The 17890-nt window shown below is 40.4% G+C and overlaps 1 protein-coding gene across 1 annotated transcript in view; it reads left to right on the top strand.

Annotated features, from left to right (window-relative positions):
- Positions 1 to 17890, top strand: part of LOC136866872 (uncharacterized) — a 167663-nt gene that overhangs the window by 132281 nt on the left and 17492 nt on the right. The window contains exon 6 of the mRNA XM_068226878.1: positions 15409 to 15734. Within this exon, the coding sequence (XP_068082979.1) occupies positions 15409 to 15734 (326 nt within the window). The remainder of the gene's footprint in view (positions 1 to 15408; positions 15735 to 17890) is intronic.

Here is a 17890-nt window from a genome sequence, read left to right as displayed (position 1 = left end):
TATCTCGAAACCATTCAGAATAGGGCAGATATAATTTCTAAGTTTCTTGCTTCAAATGATAATACCTACCATATCCCTGAATATCGACCATTCCTCCTGGGATTCCCTATACATGACGCTACTAACAGTAGTTGCCATGGTTACAATAGTGTCGTGAAATTTGATGACGCTAATTTAAGATGGAACCCCCAGCCCTAAAATATATCCGTGTTAACAAACACAATGCCACTAGAGCCTTTATAGAGCTTTGCCTACCAAACAACCGCTGCCCAGCCTGAAGGTCTGAAAATTACGAGCTGGGGCCTGATCAGCGTAACGAAACCTTTCGGCCGTTATTTTTGGCTTTCTTCACCTGCGATATTTACTCACTACCAAATTGTAATCGCGTCTCGTTATTTCCTCTGATTTCCGGACTGGGTGTTTGAGTTTATCACATCATTCTCATTTTCATTTACCCGTAACCAAGTACAGGGTAGGAATCCTGCTCGAAGGCCATTGATTGGACTTATTATTAATAAAAGGAGCGCATTTTGTCGATAGAGGATGGATTAAGTAGTTAAAAAAGGTGAAATAGAGAAAAGTATTAATAGAACGCATTAATATCATTTAATACTTAAGGGGCTCCGATAGGACGTATCCTTTCCATGCAAATTTTACAAATTTCATTGCACCTTTTCTCAAGGACCAGATAATATACGATTCTGTGATGATTCTTCAACAATTTAACACACTGTTTTACAAAAATCTTCATTTGTTTTCCACAAAAAAATGTTTCGAAATACTTAATTATTGTTAACATTATAAGGTGTTCTCCAGACAGTAATTCACTAAGTATGAGGTGTAATACAATATGCCTGTGCTAAACTACTCACAGATATATACCTTCAATGTTGTGAAAGTTTCATTAAATTCATGCAATTAGTTTTCATGAAAAGGTACAATAGTCTTTCAAGATGATGAAACGGGAAAATTCAGTCAAAGTTTTAGTGCATTCCAGCACTATAACTTGGGTCATCTGGATGCTACTGGTAGGTTCCTTTTTCTTTTTTTTTTTTTTTTTTGCTATTGGCTTTACGTCGCACCGACACAGATAAGTCTTACGGCGACGGAAGGAGAGGAAAGGGCTAGGACTGGGAAGGAAGCGGCCGTGGCCTTAATTAAGGTACAGCCAGAGCATTTGCCTGGTGTGAAAATGGGAAACCACGGAAAACCATCTTCTGGGTTGCCGACAGTGGAGTTCGAACCCACTATCTCCCGAATACGGGGTAGGTTTCTTCCAGCCTCATATTTAGTTTTCTTCTCTTTCTTCTTGCCTTTTATTCCACTTCCTTTCATGGTTTCTCTGAAGCCCTAACTCCTTTTTTGCCGACCTTGTACATGGCTTTTACGGTGCGATATTCCACGATATAAATATTGCCACGCCCACACCGCTTACTTTTAAATTGTTTATTATGGGAATTTTCTGGTAAGAAAGATATATGCCTTGTATACCAAATTCAAGGACAACTGAAAGGGCACGATTCGGTAACAAAAGAGGAAAAGGAATTGTCATCTTTACCCCACTACAGCTCCTTATGTATATGAAAACGAAAATACACAGTCTATTTCCACTTATTCGATAGGGTCAGGAATGGAATGATGAAGTCCCGATCCAGCGGCGAGAACAGAAACCGCGCCGGCTGCCGAAACACTCCTCTGGGGCAATGATAAACGAATTACAGATGACATTAAGTGGCATTGGACAGTGTTGCTGGAATGAAAGGTGACAGAGAAAACACGAGTGCCAGCAGAAAATCCTGTCCGCCTCTGCTTTGTCCAGTAAGAATCCCACATGGCGTGACCGGGATTTGAACCACGGATTCCAGCAGTTAGAGACAGGCACGCTTCCGCCTGAGCCACGGCATTCATAAGTATACCTTGTATGTAACTCCCTTAAACTAGCATTTGACTAGCGTAAATTTAGTAAGAAAACGATGCTCGTGTACCCAATTGTGAACAATACAGTAAGTCAGAATCAATTATTATCAACATTGGCTCGAGATTCAATAGCGGTATGTATTGAGCTGAAGTACTATGCATCAAAAGATTTTATCTCTTTCCCTCTCTCCGTCTTTAGTGATCAAAAGAAAAGGAATGAAATGAAAGGAAGTCACGGATGTTACTGGCATAGTGGGAACTGCCAGTAGATAGTTATTACCCAAATTGAAGGTAATTTATTGCTTCTACTTTGATGACGTGTAATTCGCCCCATTGCAATTCATGGGCATTAGCAGATGGAGATGATTATCTCTAGAACGATCGTGATTGTGATCAACAAGGAATCAAGTTTGTTATATTCTAAAATGTTTTATCCATCTAATTGATTTAGATTCTTCTCGTTAGAGGAAGCTAAGGCAAGTTCTAGAGTTGCTTCGTTTACTAGAATGTTTGTTGTTACTGTGGAAGTGCAATAAGTATTCACTATAATGTATTTAGGCTTCTATCTGTGAATGTTAAATTCAAAGTTCTTAGAGTACTGAGACAATTTAGTGCAACACAGTTGACTGCCGTGGTAAACAAATAATCCCACTTGACGCCCATCAGTTTAAGCTTTAAACCCAGTCGACTTCTAATCTTATGCTGTTAAAACCGAGCTCGATAGCTGCAGTCGCTTAAGTGCAGCTAGTATCCAGTAATCGGGAGGTAGTGGGTTCGAACCCCACTGTCGGCAGCTCTGAAGATGGTTTTCCGCAGTTTCCCATTTTCACACCAGGCAAATGGTCGGGCTGTACCTTAATAACGGCCACGGCCACTTCCTTCCTGTTCCTAGGCCTTTCCTATCCCATCGTTGCCATAAGACCTATCTGTGTCGGTGCGACGTAAAGCAAATAGCAAACTATGCTGATAAACGTATAAAACCTAAGTATGAAGAAAATTAATTGTCAGGGCATACTAACTAGACTTCAGAAACACATTCTAATACTAGGTAAATTCTGTTTGCTTGATGACCTCGCTTCTTCTAGAATTTTTTTATTTAATGTACCAACCTTACCAGTTGTCCTTGGATACCTAAAATAAGAAAGGTATGCCCATCAAAAATGAATTCAGGCACTAATGCACGGTTATTAAATAATGTCACTGTGGTATAGGGTGTATGTTCTCCATGTAAATAGGAGAAACAGAAGGAAGAAAACCAAACCCCACGGCACGTAAGCCCTTGAAAGGACCTTGGCCTACCCAGCGACCGCTGCTCATCCCGAAGGCCTGCAGATTACGAGGGGTCGTGTGGTCTGGGCTTTTGAGATAGGGGCCGCCATCTCACCGTTAGATAGCTCCTCAATTCTAATCACGTAGGCTGAGTGGACCTCGAACCAGCCCTCAGAACGAGAGAAGAATCCCTGACCTGGTCTGGAATCGAACCCGGGATCTCCCGGCAAGAGGCAGACACGCTACCCCTACACCACGGTTCCGGATAGAAACAGAAGGAGCTAGAGAAAAAAGGAAAAGAGAATTGTAAGAAAAATCTAAGGCGTTCAGACTCAGTACGACTGCAGAGCTGCAAAAATGAGGAAACTGAACGAATGTCTGATACCATCAGGAAGAGGAGAGTAAAATTTTTGGTCACATAATATGGATTGATAACTCCAGGCTCACAAAAAAAATGTTTAATGATGTTTACAAAGGTAAGAATGACAATCAGTTGATGTAAAGTATAAAGAGAGATATGGCAAAGATGTATATCATATCAGATGTAATATAGGTCAGAACACATTTTAGGAAATTGATACAAAATTTCGAGGTTCTCCAGGACAAAGAAAAGAAGAAAGTGGGTAACATATGGACAGAAGAGGAGGAATATGTTGATGATACGAAATGAAATAACAGAAAATTCAAATTCATCCACTGACCAAAATAAAAGAAAAAAATCATGAAGAATGAATGGATGTACATGAACCCTACAAAAAAAAAAACAAAAAAAAATAGTGGATCAGACTCAAAAAGGAGGTAGTTAATGAGAGTATTACGGACCAAGGGACCATTTATAAAGCACAATGATGCTTGATGTCGGAATGGGTGCTAAAGTCACGTCTAAGGCCCCACAGAATGGTACATGTCGCGAGTTAAATAGAACCATGGTATTTGTCATTTTGGGGTACTGATCAAAAGTAGCGAAGACTCACGGTGATCCACACAAGATGGTACTACTCACAAGTATTGCAATTCGTACAGGGAACGCAGACCTATGGTGTTTCTCACACAGTGGTGCCACTCATAGCCAACGCAAACCCGTAAGGTTCCTCACCTAGGTGTACTAGTCACGGACGCCGGTATTCCCGTGGTGTTCCTCACATAGTGGGCAACGCTGACTCACGGTGCCGCTCATATAGCGGTACAACTCACAGGCTACGCCCAGACCCGCGGTGTTGCTCACATGGGTACAACGCACGGGTACTGGAATCCACCAGGCCAGGCTTTTTACTGCAACTAATCACAAACATATTTTGTACCAATTTAGTGATACTACTCGCAAGTACATGCCACCCATGGTGTTTCCCGCATGATGGTACGAATCAAGAGTCGCCCCTTGTAGTCGCCTCTTACGACAGGCAGGGGATACCGCGGGTGTATTCTACGTGTGCGTCTCCCACCCGCAGGGGGTAGTGTGTTTGGTCCGCGAGAGGTATTTTATTTCCCTCAAGTCCGCCGGCAAGCCGGTTAGGACCCCCCTATCCGCCACCTGGGACCGCCACGTGGGAGGAGGAATAAACACAGTGAAATAATGATGAAAGGAAGCAGGGAACAAACCAAAATGAAGCAGTGGGTTATTTTACGTATTGCTGAGATGGCCAACATCGATAAAAGAAGAATAACTTCACGTGTTCTTCGAATTTCTACACATCATGTTTTAATTCACTATACATTCATTCTGAAGGTCTTTCATAGGGCAATTCTTTGCCTTTCTCGTAACTGAGTCACCTTACGTCGATTAATTGCAGTATACAATTTCTTATCGTAATCGTGACTTAACATGATTGAAATTCACATATTTTAAAAATGAAATGCGGAGTATACCATACAGGGTAATTTCGTGCATTTCCAAGATATACCCTCCCATAAAAATTTGTAGAGATTGGATTTAAAACTATTCATCCCTACTGAGTGTTTCCCGTTGTCATGGTATAATGCTTCGAACTTCATTTCGGAACTAGCAACGTTGGGTGGGAAGTTTTTAGCTGAATTCGCGTAGACTAGACAGAAAGCAAACAAACGACAGACCCGTTTACAACTATAAAATGATTAAATAAATGTCACCCTGATTGAGAGTAGGACCAGTGTAACAGTGAAGTGAGAAGTCGGAACATTTTTATTTGCTGAGCGTATCAACTGTTGTCCATCAGTTAACTTATGAATTTGTTTTGTTGCTCGAACTTATAACATGTGCAACCCTAGAGGAAAATAATGGAAGTGAAATTGTGTGTAACCAAGCAGCGAAGTACAACAATTATTTAACAGCAGTTTTTAAAATTGAAGGCAAATGGAGTGCACCGTAGACAATCACTTGAACCTTGAAGACTTCTCCTGGATGAAAAAGTCAATTTTTTCCAGGAAATTACGAGATCAATTTCTTATGTAATAAGTAGTCTTAAGCACCTTAGAACACAGAATGTTTTTGTTAATACTAAATATCTGCATTCATTAAATCACGACAAATTTGAGTAATATTATTTCAATGGCGATAAGTTAACAGAGGAGTAATTTCATTCCTGCATATTTGATATATCACATGAGAAGCATTTTTGCTCTAAAATGTCATCAACATATCGTTTCCTTTCGTAGTAGGTACTACAAATACAGAATTTCGATGAGATTTTGATTCCTACGATAAGAAAAGGCAAAATTGATAAAGATACACATACCACACCAAACGGCAAAATATAATTTCCGTCACAGCTATGTTGTTTTTCTGACCTCAGTAATGTAGTCATTATTTTAACTGCTTTCAAGGGAGAAGTTGAAAGGTTGTTTAAAAATTGGTGTCAAATTTTCCACTGGAATGAAACTCAAATTGATAAAGTTTAATTTATTCGCTTCCGAGAGACATTTGTACGGAATTTCGAGTCGACTAGTGTAGGATATAGTGTATCGATAGGGAGTCCTCTGAAACTATCTCGAATTAAATAATCTGTTCTCTAGACTATGATGAGATGAGCCCTTATTGATAAGACAGGCATCTATATGTCTCTCCGTTTTGGGCATACATCACTACCTAGTACGATTTGTTGGTAGCATCACGTCACACCTTTCGTATCGCTAATGTCGTGACGCAGATTTTCAAGTGACTTCCAGCGACAAGAATTATTTTTGGCAAAAAAGAAAAAAAAAGAAAGTACTGTGTTGGACTTACGAAATTGAAGTATCTAATGTTGAAGCTTTGAACTTCAAAATGTATAAGCAGCTGTATATTCACATGCCCATTGTGTGAATACTTGAAATCAATACCTAATCATCAATTGTAGACCTAGGCAAACTGTCATCTAACCGATAATTATATCGAGGCGAGAAACGTAGATTTTAAGTTTTTCGTTGATTATAATTCTCTAAGAATTGGCACACATATTATATTTCTCAGGAAACACAACTAAAATTGTTCAATACATAAGTATTAATAATAATATTATTACCGAGCGAGACGGTTAGGGGCGCCTAGCTAACACCTTGCATTTGGGAGACAGTGGGTTCGAACCCCACTGTCGGTAACCCTAATTATGGTGTTCCATAGTTTCCCATTTTCACACCAGCAATCGGTGGGGATATACCTTAATTAAGGCCACTGTTGCTTCCCTGTCCCATCGACATCATAATATAATCTATCTGTATTTGTGCGTCTTAAAGCCAATTGTAACTAACTTAATGATAATATATCATCAGCTGACGTCATTTAGACAACCTGTATGTCAATTTGATATTTTCCTGTAACAGATACCAAAATATCTAAAGCTGTAACTTTAATAAGCTTCTCCTTAGGCCACGCGCCATTATATTCAATATTGTCTCTCTGTTAGGTCAACAGCCCAGAGGATGGTTGGATCCTCAAATAGCACCACCACAGGTTGTGGGGTTATAAGGAAACCCCAAAAACCAACAGCAGCACCAAAATGAGGCGTACTAGGCAAGATGAGGAGTGAGGTAGTTTGCCATTGCTTTCCTCACTGGGTCAGAAAGTACTATTCCAGCATGACTGACCCTGTGAGCAGCACCTTTCATAACACTTAGAAGCACTAGTCGTGCACTGAATGTCATTACTCAGCAGTACCCATACCCCACCAGCTTCCATATTGTCACAGCCATGATGTTGACTGAGACTTCGGTGGAAGCTACACTTTACTCTGTCCTGTGCCAAGAGATGGATGCAAAAGTACTGTATCCGTCGAGAAATGACAGCAGGCAGATTCAATATTAGTATTAGAAAAAAGTAAGCTGTGTATTCTGGTCTTCTATGAAGCTTGAATACAAAAGCAAAAGCAAAGTCACCTCCGTGCAGGCCATGAAGGCCCTTGGAGGAGTGGAAGGTAAATGCTTCCACCATTGTTAACCTCGGCACGTGATGGGGTATAGTGGTTAGCTCTACGCCCGGCCGCCTTTGCCAACCTGGTACTCATTTTTGGTGTAGGCTGAGTGAGAAGCTTGAATACAGAGCATGGTTATCGAGCAAATTAAAGTCGATACAACTGAAGTGATGAGAGAGAAAATTCAATTGAAGTTGTTACTGCATATAATGACAGTGCGGGAAGAGGCGTTGTGGGTGAGACGCATTATTGCCACTAACGATTGCTAACTGCCAATAAGAACAAAGTTCCATAGAAGTACTTATCCAAGAAATAACCTTGCTGAAAACACGCACAGCTTATTTGAAGAGCTGCTTAAAGGACTGGGAGTGTTTATGCTCACGAGTTTAGCTCTTCGGGAGGGAATGTTGTCTGTAATTGGTGTTTCTCCAAGGGACATGCATGTGATTGGTTCTTCTTCTTTGATCTTTAAGTCCGTGGCAATTGTTTTCAAACCGGATGCAATATGTAGTTAAGCATGCAAAGGTAGCGGTGTGTCCTTGTTTCTCGTTTGCGTCATGCTTCTTGAATGTCTTCTGGCTTGTTATTTCCTTATCTTAGCACGGCGTTGGAAATACAGCTTCTTAGAAGTAAGGTCAATGCATAGACACACTAAAATGTCTTAATGTAATCTTGTGAGAATAAAGTACGGCCAAGAAATAAGGCGCTTTGTCGAATGTGTTTTTTCGAAAATCAAAATTACTGACACACTAAGAATTGGACATCAAATGAGAAACATTTATGAAGTGATCATCACCGTCTCTCACAAATATTGGTGAATGTTTTAATGTTGGACACATTTCTTAGCACACAAAGTAGGGGTCCCCATACTAAGAAAAAGGTGAGACTAAGCAGTTCCCTCAATTTCGATGAAAGCTGAACGAGTAAAGGGCGCGGAAAGGTTTCAGGTTCTGATTCTTGGATCGCTCTATTAAACTAAACATTCCGAAAATCACTTCCGGCCTAAAATCAGTTCCGGGAAACCATTCTAACTTTGCTTGTTTCTTTACTCGTTTTCTTTTTAATTCAGATCCTTTCCAAATTAACTTATTTACATAATTCATTCTCTAATGTGTTACTTTGTTCAATACCTCAGGCGTTGTTTGACTTTTTCTTAAATGTTCACACCGGATGTAGTTTTAAGGGCTTAAGGGAAACTCTGCATTGACTCTCATTTGCACTCATAGTGGTGTTTTAGCGAAAGAATTCATTTCCACACGTTAACGCTCTTAGTGGTAGAAAACGTAAACTGCTAATCTAATCTACCGGATAACGATGATAAGGGAATAGATCGTAAATTTTAGGAAAAGTTCAGAATATATTCTCATACTATATTTGATTTTATTTACCTAAAATCTGTTGCTCATATACCTAGGATCTTTCCAGTATTATGTTGCTTGCTTGAGGGGCTGTCTGCCCGAGGCGGTAAAGGCGTGCTCGGTTCGCCCGGAAGGACGTGGGTTCGAATCCCCTCCAGGAAGTCGTGAAATTTAAGAAACGATATATCCACTTCCGGAGGTGCATATGGCTCTGAGATTCACTCAGCCTACACAGAAAATTAATACCAGGTTAATTCCTGGGGGCAAAGGCAGCCGGGCGTAGAGCTAACCACTCTACTCCATCACGTGCCGAGGTTAACAATGGTGGAAGCCTTTACCTTCCATTACTCCAAGGGCCTTCATGGCAAGTACGGAGGTGGCTTCGCTTTTGTTTGCTTGAAGGGCTAGAACTGTGGAATATTTTAACAAGTTACACGAATAATTTTCCATTAAGCACTCCTAAATCTTGTGTGATGTTATGGTGATAATTACACCAATGAGACAAAAAATGGAAATGGTCAGAACTGCCAAACTATTACTGTATTGAAAAAACAGAAGGAATAGGAGGGAATGGCATGACGTACTTCCTAGGCCTAGTAAAATAATACCTTCGGTTTCGGAAGAGAAAGTAAGTTGACCAAAGGGGTTCAGATAAGAAAGTAAGGAATCTGGGACACATGTAACTGGAAGCAATGTCAGACTCAGCTATGGCCCCGTGGTCGCCAAGCCACACTGTAAAGTTGAAATCGCCTGGGGTCCACTTTCCGACAGACAGGATATACCGTGCATATATTCTACCACCCAACACACAGAAGGTCTAAAATTTAATGTTGATAGGGGTGCAGATATTTTCTCCACAATGTTGTGCCCAACTATGCAGCACGATTGAAATTTAGCAGATGAATTTGCCTTCTATCCGCCTCTGTGGTGTAATGCTTAGTGTGATTAGCTGCCACTCCCGGAGGCCCGGATTCGATTCTCGGCTCTGCCACGAAATTTGGAGAGTGGTACGTGGGCTGGAAAGGGGTCCACTCGACCTCTGACCTCTGGAGTAGAGGGGGTTCGATTCCCTCCTCAGCCATCCTCGAAGTAGTTCTCCGTGGTTTCCCTCTTCTCCTCCAGGAAAATACCTGGATGATACCTATCTTAAGGCTACGGCCTCTTCCATCCCTCTTCGTTGTCTGACCCTTCCGATCCTCCCATTCCCCCCACATGGCCACTGTTGAGCATAGCAGGTGAGGCAACCTGGGCGAGGTACTGATCCTCCTCCCCAGTTGTATCCCCCGACCCAATGTCTCACGCTCCAGGACACTGCCACAGAGGAGTCAGGGGTGGGATCCCTCGCTGAGTCCGAGGGAAAAGCCAACCCTGGAAGGTAAACATATTAAGAATTGCTGTGCAGTACAGCGTCATTTTCCGTACTTTTTTAAGTGTGGAAATATCGCCATTACATCATATTTTTAAAAAATATCGACACCTTGTGTCATCAGAAAAATTGCCCTGTTATCATACTTTGTCACTGAGTGTCGTGCATGTTCCCAATAAGTTTGTTATTGGACTCAAGGTTCATCCTATAAATTTTTACCGTCTACTTCACGTATACGATGGGACATGATTTAACGATATAGACACCCGTGCTCGTTAAAGCGGCAAGCAGCCCTCCCTTGGGAAGTCGTTACTCCCTAACAGAAGGTCATCTCTAAGCAGCTGACTACATTCCCACCGTATCACGTCCTTCCCATTATAGCAGACCCACCTACCTTCAATTGTAGCACTAACCTTGGCCTGTGAAAGCTTCACCGAACGAAATGCCAACCGATGACATTTTTATGATTTGAAACTGCAAATAAGGGCAATGATGTTTCTCTACGTCTCGGCACGTGTTATGCGACCGCAGAGAGACATCCTAAAATATACACTTCGTGGCTATGTCTTGCCACTAGTTGCAGTTTATGTGCTCACGTATGATTCACATTAATGTTAATGGTTGAAATACAAGCGGAGGAACTGATATCGTACAAGAACGGTAAAACAAAGAAGAAAGAAAAGAAATTTGCTCATAACCTCGATGAAACTGTCTCAGTACATATCTCTTCATCTGCATACAATACTCCACACTACTAACAACCACAGAAACACGCAAGAGTGAATACACACCACCACACCGAGTTGGTGTCAAGAAGGCCATCCAGCCACAAAACTTGACCCAATGCGAATTAAGTGACAACCTAATAAATAGAGAAAAAATCCAGAAAGGAGAAGAAAAATATTCATTAGTAATATTAGTATGAATTTTTACCGTCCTCTTTAAGAGATGTCCGTTTGTTAGGCGGTATTCACCGAACACAGTAAGCTATTCGTTGGCTTTCTGTTTCTAATACAGTGGGTTGGAACCCGTTTCATACCTTTTATTAGAATTTAGCTAGTTAATTCCCAACGAGACGAGCTCCCGAAGTATATGGATCCCGTCAGCTTTTCAAAATGGACGTTATATAAAGACATTACAATTAAATTAAAATTAACATACACACCGATTAAATACCATATCACTTTAGTACTAATTGGTTGGTCATTAGGGTAGATGTTATAGAGCAATGGTGCTAGAACACTTCCTTGGGGTAATCCATTCTTTTGAGTTCTCCAACGGCTGTTCTCATTTCGAAGAGGGACGTACCCGCTTCACATGTGAGCAATTTTAAATTTATGTACACTTCCTACTAGGCGACATTACCTCGCTTTGCGTAGAAGAAACCTCTATGTGATAATATTGCACCTTAAAACTCTGACCTGATTTGTTCTCTCATCTGAGGTTCGGAATTGCGTGATATACATCAACGAATTTTCGTTCTAATTGATGCATGTGCTGCGGGTCAGTATTTCTCCCCTTAACATTGTCAGATAACGGTATTTCGAGTCGCAAAAACGATTATACAGTATGGTTTCCTCCTGAAGTATATACACACCCGCACAAAACTTTGCCTGTAAATAAATATTTAATATTTTATACATTCACGCAGATAAGAGGATATTCATAAACATTACTGTGGATCCAATGGTTGAAGTGATTATGCTTAGAAACATTCTGCCTGCACAATACATTAATTCTATTTAAAACAAGAGAACTTTGAAGAAATGTCCACTTCTACGAAGGCGAACTCTGTGGAACTACGCCGACCATTCAGCCATTGAGCCTAGGTCCGGGTTTACGTATATCAGTCTGACGTCGTGCGACTCGTTAGCTGAATGGTCAGCGTACTGGCCTTAGTTTCAGAGGAACCCGGGTTCGATTCTCGGCAGGGTCGGTGATTTTAACCTTCAATGGTTAATTCCAATGGCTCGGGGGCTGAGTGTGTGTGTCGTTTTCAGCATTAGAATTCATCATAAGTAGGGCCCCATTCTCATAGACGCGCAGGTCGCCTATACGGTGTCAACTCGAAAGACCTGCACTCGGCCTCTTCGGAGGCCATACGCCATTATTATTATTAGTCTGACGCTTTTTTTTCCTAAGAAGTTTCGAGGTGTCTGCCTGTTACACCGTTCCTTTCTCATCATACGATGTTTAAATCATCTCTGCACTAAAATGAAGAAAGGTCATAAACCATTCACGCAAATTACACACTGTTAAGATAATTTTTAAATTAACGCCCGGTTTCTTAAACTCTGTGTTAAATTTCACTTAACAAAGTATGTCAAGTAACAATTGTTATTACCTTAACTAACCTATTTTCTATTTCTTCTACTACCTTCGTCAATATGGCATTTGAAGAAGTTGAGAAGAAGTGGGAAACCACGAAAAGCCACTTCGAGGATGGCTGGGGTGGGGGTGGTGGGGATCAAAACCCCTATAGTCAGTTGACCTCCAGACGATTAGTGAGCACTGTTCCAGTCCTTGTATCACTTTTCAAATTACGTGGCAGAGCCGGGGGGGAGTGAAAGAATAAACAGGTATTGGGAAGAACGAAGACGTGCTGAGCATGTCAGAGAACCCAAGGGTCGAAAGGAATAAAATGAATTAATAATAATAATTATAACTATAATAACATTAGCGTTATTGTTTATTACGTCTCACTAACTGTGTGTGTAGAAATTTCGCCCCAAAGGACGTGTCAGTAAATCTACAGACACGAGGCTGACGTATTTTATCACTTCCAGATTCACACGGTTTAAGCCAGGATCGAAATAATAATAATAATAATAATAATAATAATAATAATAATAATAATAATAATAATAATAATAATTTACAATTTGTTAGCGTTAACAATTCTTGATGAGACGACCATTTTGTTAAATTGTGTGTGAAGTTTTCTTAACAGCAGTGTTAACACTTTACATTCGTTGAAGAAACGGGGCCTAAGAATTTATTAAACGCACTACGTACATATAAGGGTTACTTCCATTTCCTACTACCTGCATACTACGCCTGTGAAATAATCCTTGCTAGGTAGACTAATATGTGGTACTGTTGAAATCGCTGTCAATCAGAGAATGCAATGCCTGATGGAATTCTCTTTGGCCACTTATCCTGTAATGGAAGCCGTCAGTCGCAGTACTGGTGAACACGTGCCGCACTGCAAAGTCGATTTGAATTAAGGGTGGATGCGAGGTAGAAATCCAGATCAATACACGTTGCTTTCTTTCAATTATATGAGAATCAATATGGTGCTGTTTTTTTCTAGGCCGTTGATCTATGCTAGCTCCCTGATAAAGAAGTCATTCGTGACAAGGTCAATGCTGTTCTCAAAAGACAAAGGCTCGTTTTGAGTATGCAGCTAACTGCCTTTAGTCCCTTTAAGTTTGTAGGTGTGATATAGATCTATATCTTACTGAATACATATCAGACAACCGGTCTATAAAACAGGCACAAATCTCTTCCTAGTGGGAGTTCCTAATTGTTTGTATCATCTCAGTTGTACATCTTTCCACAATGTGCACGCTAAACATTACCCTGTTATTTGTAAATGTATTCCCAAATTCACCAGTACTAGGCAGTCATTTCATAAGCTTTGTTCTGCTTGTATTAATTTTTAACACTCCATGATATCCTAGCCTGTGCTAACCTCTTCATTTCTACTTAACTACTACATCTTACACCTACACTAATCTGCATGCCGTATTCATACCTTGGTCTCTCTCTACTCTTCCTACCAACTAAACTTCCTGTAAAAACTAATGAAAAATTTCTAGAGGCCTTAAGATGTGTCCTATCATTCTATCCATTCTCTTGGTCAAAATCATTCTCTTCCCACCAATTCGATTCAGTACCTGCCTAACTTTCGGCATTGTTCTGTAACACCACATTTCAAAAGATTCTACTTTGTTTCTGAGCTCTTCATCGTCTATGTTTCACTTCCATATAATGCAACGCTCCAAGCGAAAGTCTTCAAACCCTTCTTTGTAATTCCTGTATCAATATTCAAAATGAGCCAATTTCTTCTCCTAAGAAATACCTTCCTTGCTTGTGCTAGTCTGCATTTTATGTCCTCTATAGTTTATTATTCTACTACCCAAGTAATAATATTCATATACTTTATTTAAGAATTCGTTTCCGAATCTAATGTTTTCTGCACCACCTAACTCCACTCGATTACACTCCATTGTTTTAGTTTCGGATTTATTTGTTATTATAGCGAACAAACAAACTTGATTTTGATTCTGCAGATATAGATACACAAATTCTTCGTTTGTAGAAAAATGTAGACGTCAGATGAACAATAATTACAATGTCATCTGTTTTCCTACATATCATATAATACAAGGGGCGTTTAATATAAAATGCAACACATCTTATTTCATGGCCAATTTCGGTTTAAGAATGCAATTTTTTTGGGATATCTTTGATTATTCCCGCGTCGTCTCGTAGAGTTTTAATAATTTCTGATAGGTGGCATAGATATAACTAGCCTTCAAACTGGCGTCTGTAACGGAGGTGCGTATCAAACAGAGAGCATTTATTGAGCTCCTTTTGGCGGAAAACCAGGGCATCAACAATATTCATAGGCTTTTGAAGAATGTCTACGGATACAGACAGGGCAGTGTACAAAAGCACGAAGAGCCTTCTCCACGACAACGCAAGATCTCATACAAGTCTGCCAACCCGAGAGTGGTTCACACAGTTTCAGTGGACTGTCCTTTTTCATCCACTCTGCAGTCCAGATATCGCTTAATTTCCATCTGTTTGGCCCAGTGAAAAATATACTACGCGTCTTGCACTACGTGATTGTGAGGAAGTTATCGATACAGCACGACGTTGGCTCCGACATCGACCAGTCAAGTAGTACCATGCAGGCATACAGGCTCTCCCAATACGGTGGCATAAGGCCGTAGCATTGAACGGAGATTATGTTGAAGAATAGTGTTGTAGCAAAAGAATTTGGGAATAATCCTCAATAAAACCACCCTTCTTTAGAAGAATGTGTTGCATTATATATTATATATTGAACTCCCTTCGCATGTTTAGATTTTCTGCCATTATATCCTGGTCTAATTGATTTTATTTTCAGGTGGGAACTGTAAAGAATACCCGCTACATCACCGTGACATCCACATTTGAGAAGAATTTGGAATCAACAGAGACTCCTGCTATAGCTAGCTCAAGTGTGACGGAGCCTCTGACAGAGAACATCCTGGCCAGTACTCTAGCTCCACACTACGAGAAGGACCACAGTCTACCACTGGACTCGAGCATCGCCACCTTACCGCCCATCGCCCTAGTAGGAGACGCATCCACCCCACCTCTGGAGACTCTGACAGAATCCTTCAGCACCACACAGCTGCTGCTCAAGACACACATCCTACCGGTCATCAGGGAAGGTTCCAATACCACGAGGTAAGTATCTAATTTCTAACCTGCTTTTGCAAGCAATTTTACTTCGGACTGACATAGGCAAGGTTTTGACTGGGAAGGAAGTGACCTTGGCCTTAATTATGGTACAGCCGCAGCATGTGCACTGTGTGAAAATCGGAAACGAAAGAAATCATTCTTCAGGGCTGTCAATAATGTGGTTCGAAATCACCACCCACCGAATGGAACTTAACAACTCCACGACACAAAACAAGTAGATCGGTTCTTATCTTCTTCCGTTTCTTTCTTTCTTTCTTTCTTTATTTATTTCTTTCTTTCTTTCTTTATTTCTTTCTTTCTTTCTTTCTTTCTTTCATAATCCTTTTATCCCCCAAATCTTGACTTTTCCCTCGGACTCAGGGAGGGTTCCCATCTCCACCGCCTCAAGGGCAGTGTCCTGGAGCGTGAGATTTTGGGTCGGGGATACAACCACCCAGGCGGCATAATCTGCTATACTGAACAGGAAATTTGCGGGGGGGACGGGGAGATTGGAAGTGGTAGGCAAGAAAGAGGGTAGGAAACAACCGTGACCTTACGTTAGGTACTATCAAGGCACTTGCCTGGAGGTGAAGTTGGAAACCAGGGAAAACTACATCGAAGATGGCTGAGATGTTAATCGAACCCCTATCTACTCAGTTGTCCTCTCGAGGCTTAATGGACCCCATTACGTTCCCGTACCACTTTTAAAATTCTATGGTAGAGCTTAAAATCGAACTCGGGACACCGGAGGTAGCAGCTAATCACACTAATCACTACACCGCAGAGGTGGACTACCTTCTCCATGTTTACCAAAACTTAGGATGTTAACAGTGTCCTCCATGTCAAGTGTTTCCCAAGACACACATCTTTCTTCTCACCTTATTCTTCTTCCTATCCTTCTTATTGTTTTCATTCTTGTTCTTGTTATTCACCTAAACCCATGGAGTGCACGGTGTCCTTCAGGCCAAACAAACGTTTCTCAAGATACAAATCATTAGCGTTATCGTAAATGGTTCCAATACCACAATATGTGCCTTCATCTTCTTTTTGATTTACAAAATAAGAGACTTAAAGTGTCATTGACCGACAAATAAATCTTTCTTAAGATGTTCATTACGTCCGTCTTTGTTATGAGCAGATATTAGGCAATATACCGTCGCTGCCGGGACAAAACCTCCTATGTGAAATATTTCAGGTTATAACTTTAGCTGGTATGGTTTTGTCATCTAAGGTGCAATATTATGTGAATACGGTCAAGGAATTCTAGCTCTTTATAATGTATGTGCTGAGGGTCAGTATATCTCAAAAATATTACCACATAGGAGGTTTTTGTTCCAGCAACGACGATATTTTCCCCTTCATCCTTATTACCAGGCCGGGAAATTATAGATATTGAAAATGCTCAAAATTTGTACACATATACAGAGTGTAATACAACCAGTCAGAATATGTGCGTTTATATGCATTTATGTTAATATATAGTGAACTATGGTATACTGTTAAAGCGTTTTATTTAACGAAAGCGAATTTATCAATTATTAATTAACAGTTTTCATTCTGCCCCATTTATTAATAGATATTACATTAAAACTGATAAATATGTAATTCTATTTATTCTCCTTTTTAATATGAGCTAAACCCATAATGTAGAAAAATATCTAAAATTTGCATACATGTATTACACATAAGATAAGTGGTAAAAATTACTTTAAAACAGAATACATTTACGGCAAAAATATCTATTTACGTTATAAACCGTAGTCCTACTAGCACTCCATTGTATATTAAGACATTAGCTATTGTGGCTTGCTTTCCTCATCTTGTGAACCAGGAGGATTTAAAAGCAAAGCTAGTTTTCTATTTTAAACGTAATCTATAATTATAAAAGGAAGTGTCTGTCTGTCTGTCTGTCTGTCTGTCTGTCTGTCTGTCTGTCTGTCTGTCTGTCTGTCTGTCTGTCTGTCTGTCTGTCTGTCTGTCTGTCTGTGTTCATGTGTGCGATGCCCAGCCAAATCCACGGCAAACAAAGATCTAAAATGTTTGTCATAGGTGGGCATAGGTTTTCACCTAAGACGAATGGCTGTGTCTGAGAGCAAGACATGAAGCTGTCAACGTCATCAACAAGCAACACTCACAAGAATTATCCGGTTTCCTATAAATTG

This window comes from Anabrus simplex, chromosome 3 (assembly GCF_040414725.1).
Source record: "Anabrus simplex isolate iqAnaSimp1 chromosome 3, ASM4041472v1, whole genome shotgun sequence".
Lineage (NCBI taxonomy): Eukaryota > Metazoa > Arthropoda > Insecta > Orthoptera > Tettigoniidae > Anabrus > Anabrus simplex.
This window is presented reverse-complemented; position numbering and strand designations above follow the sequence as displayed.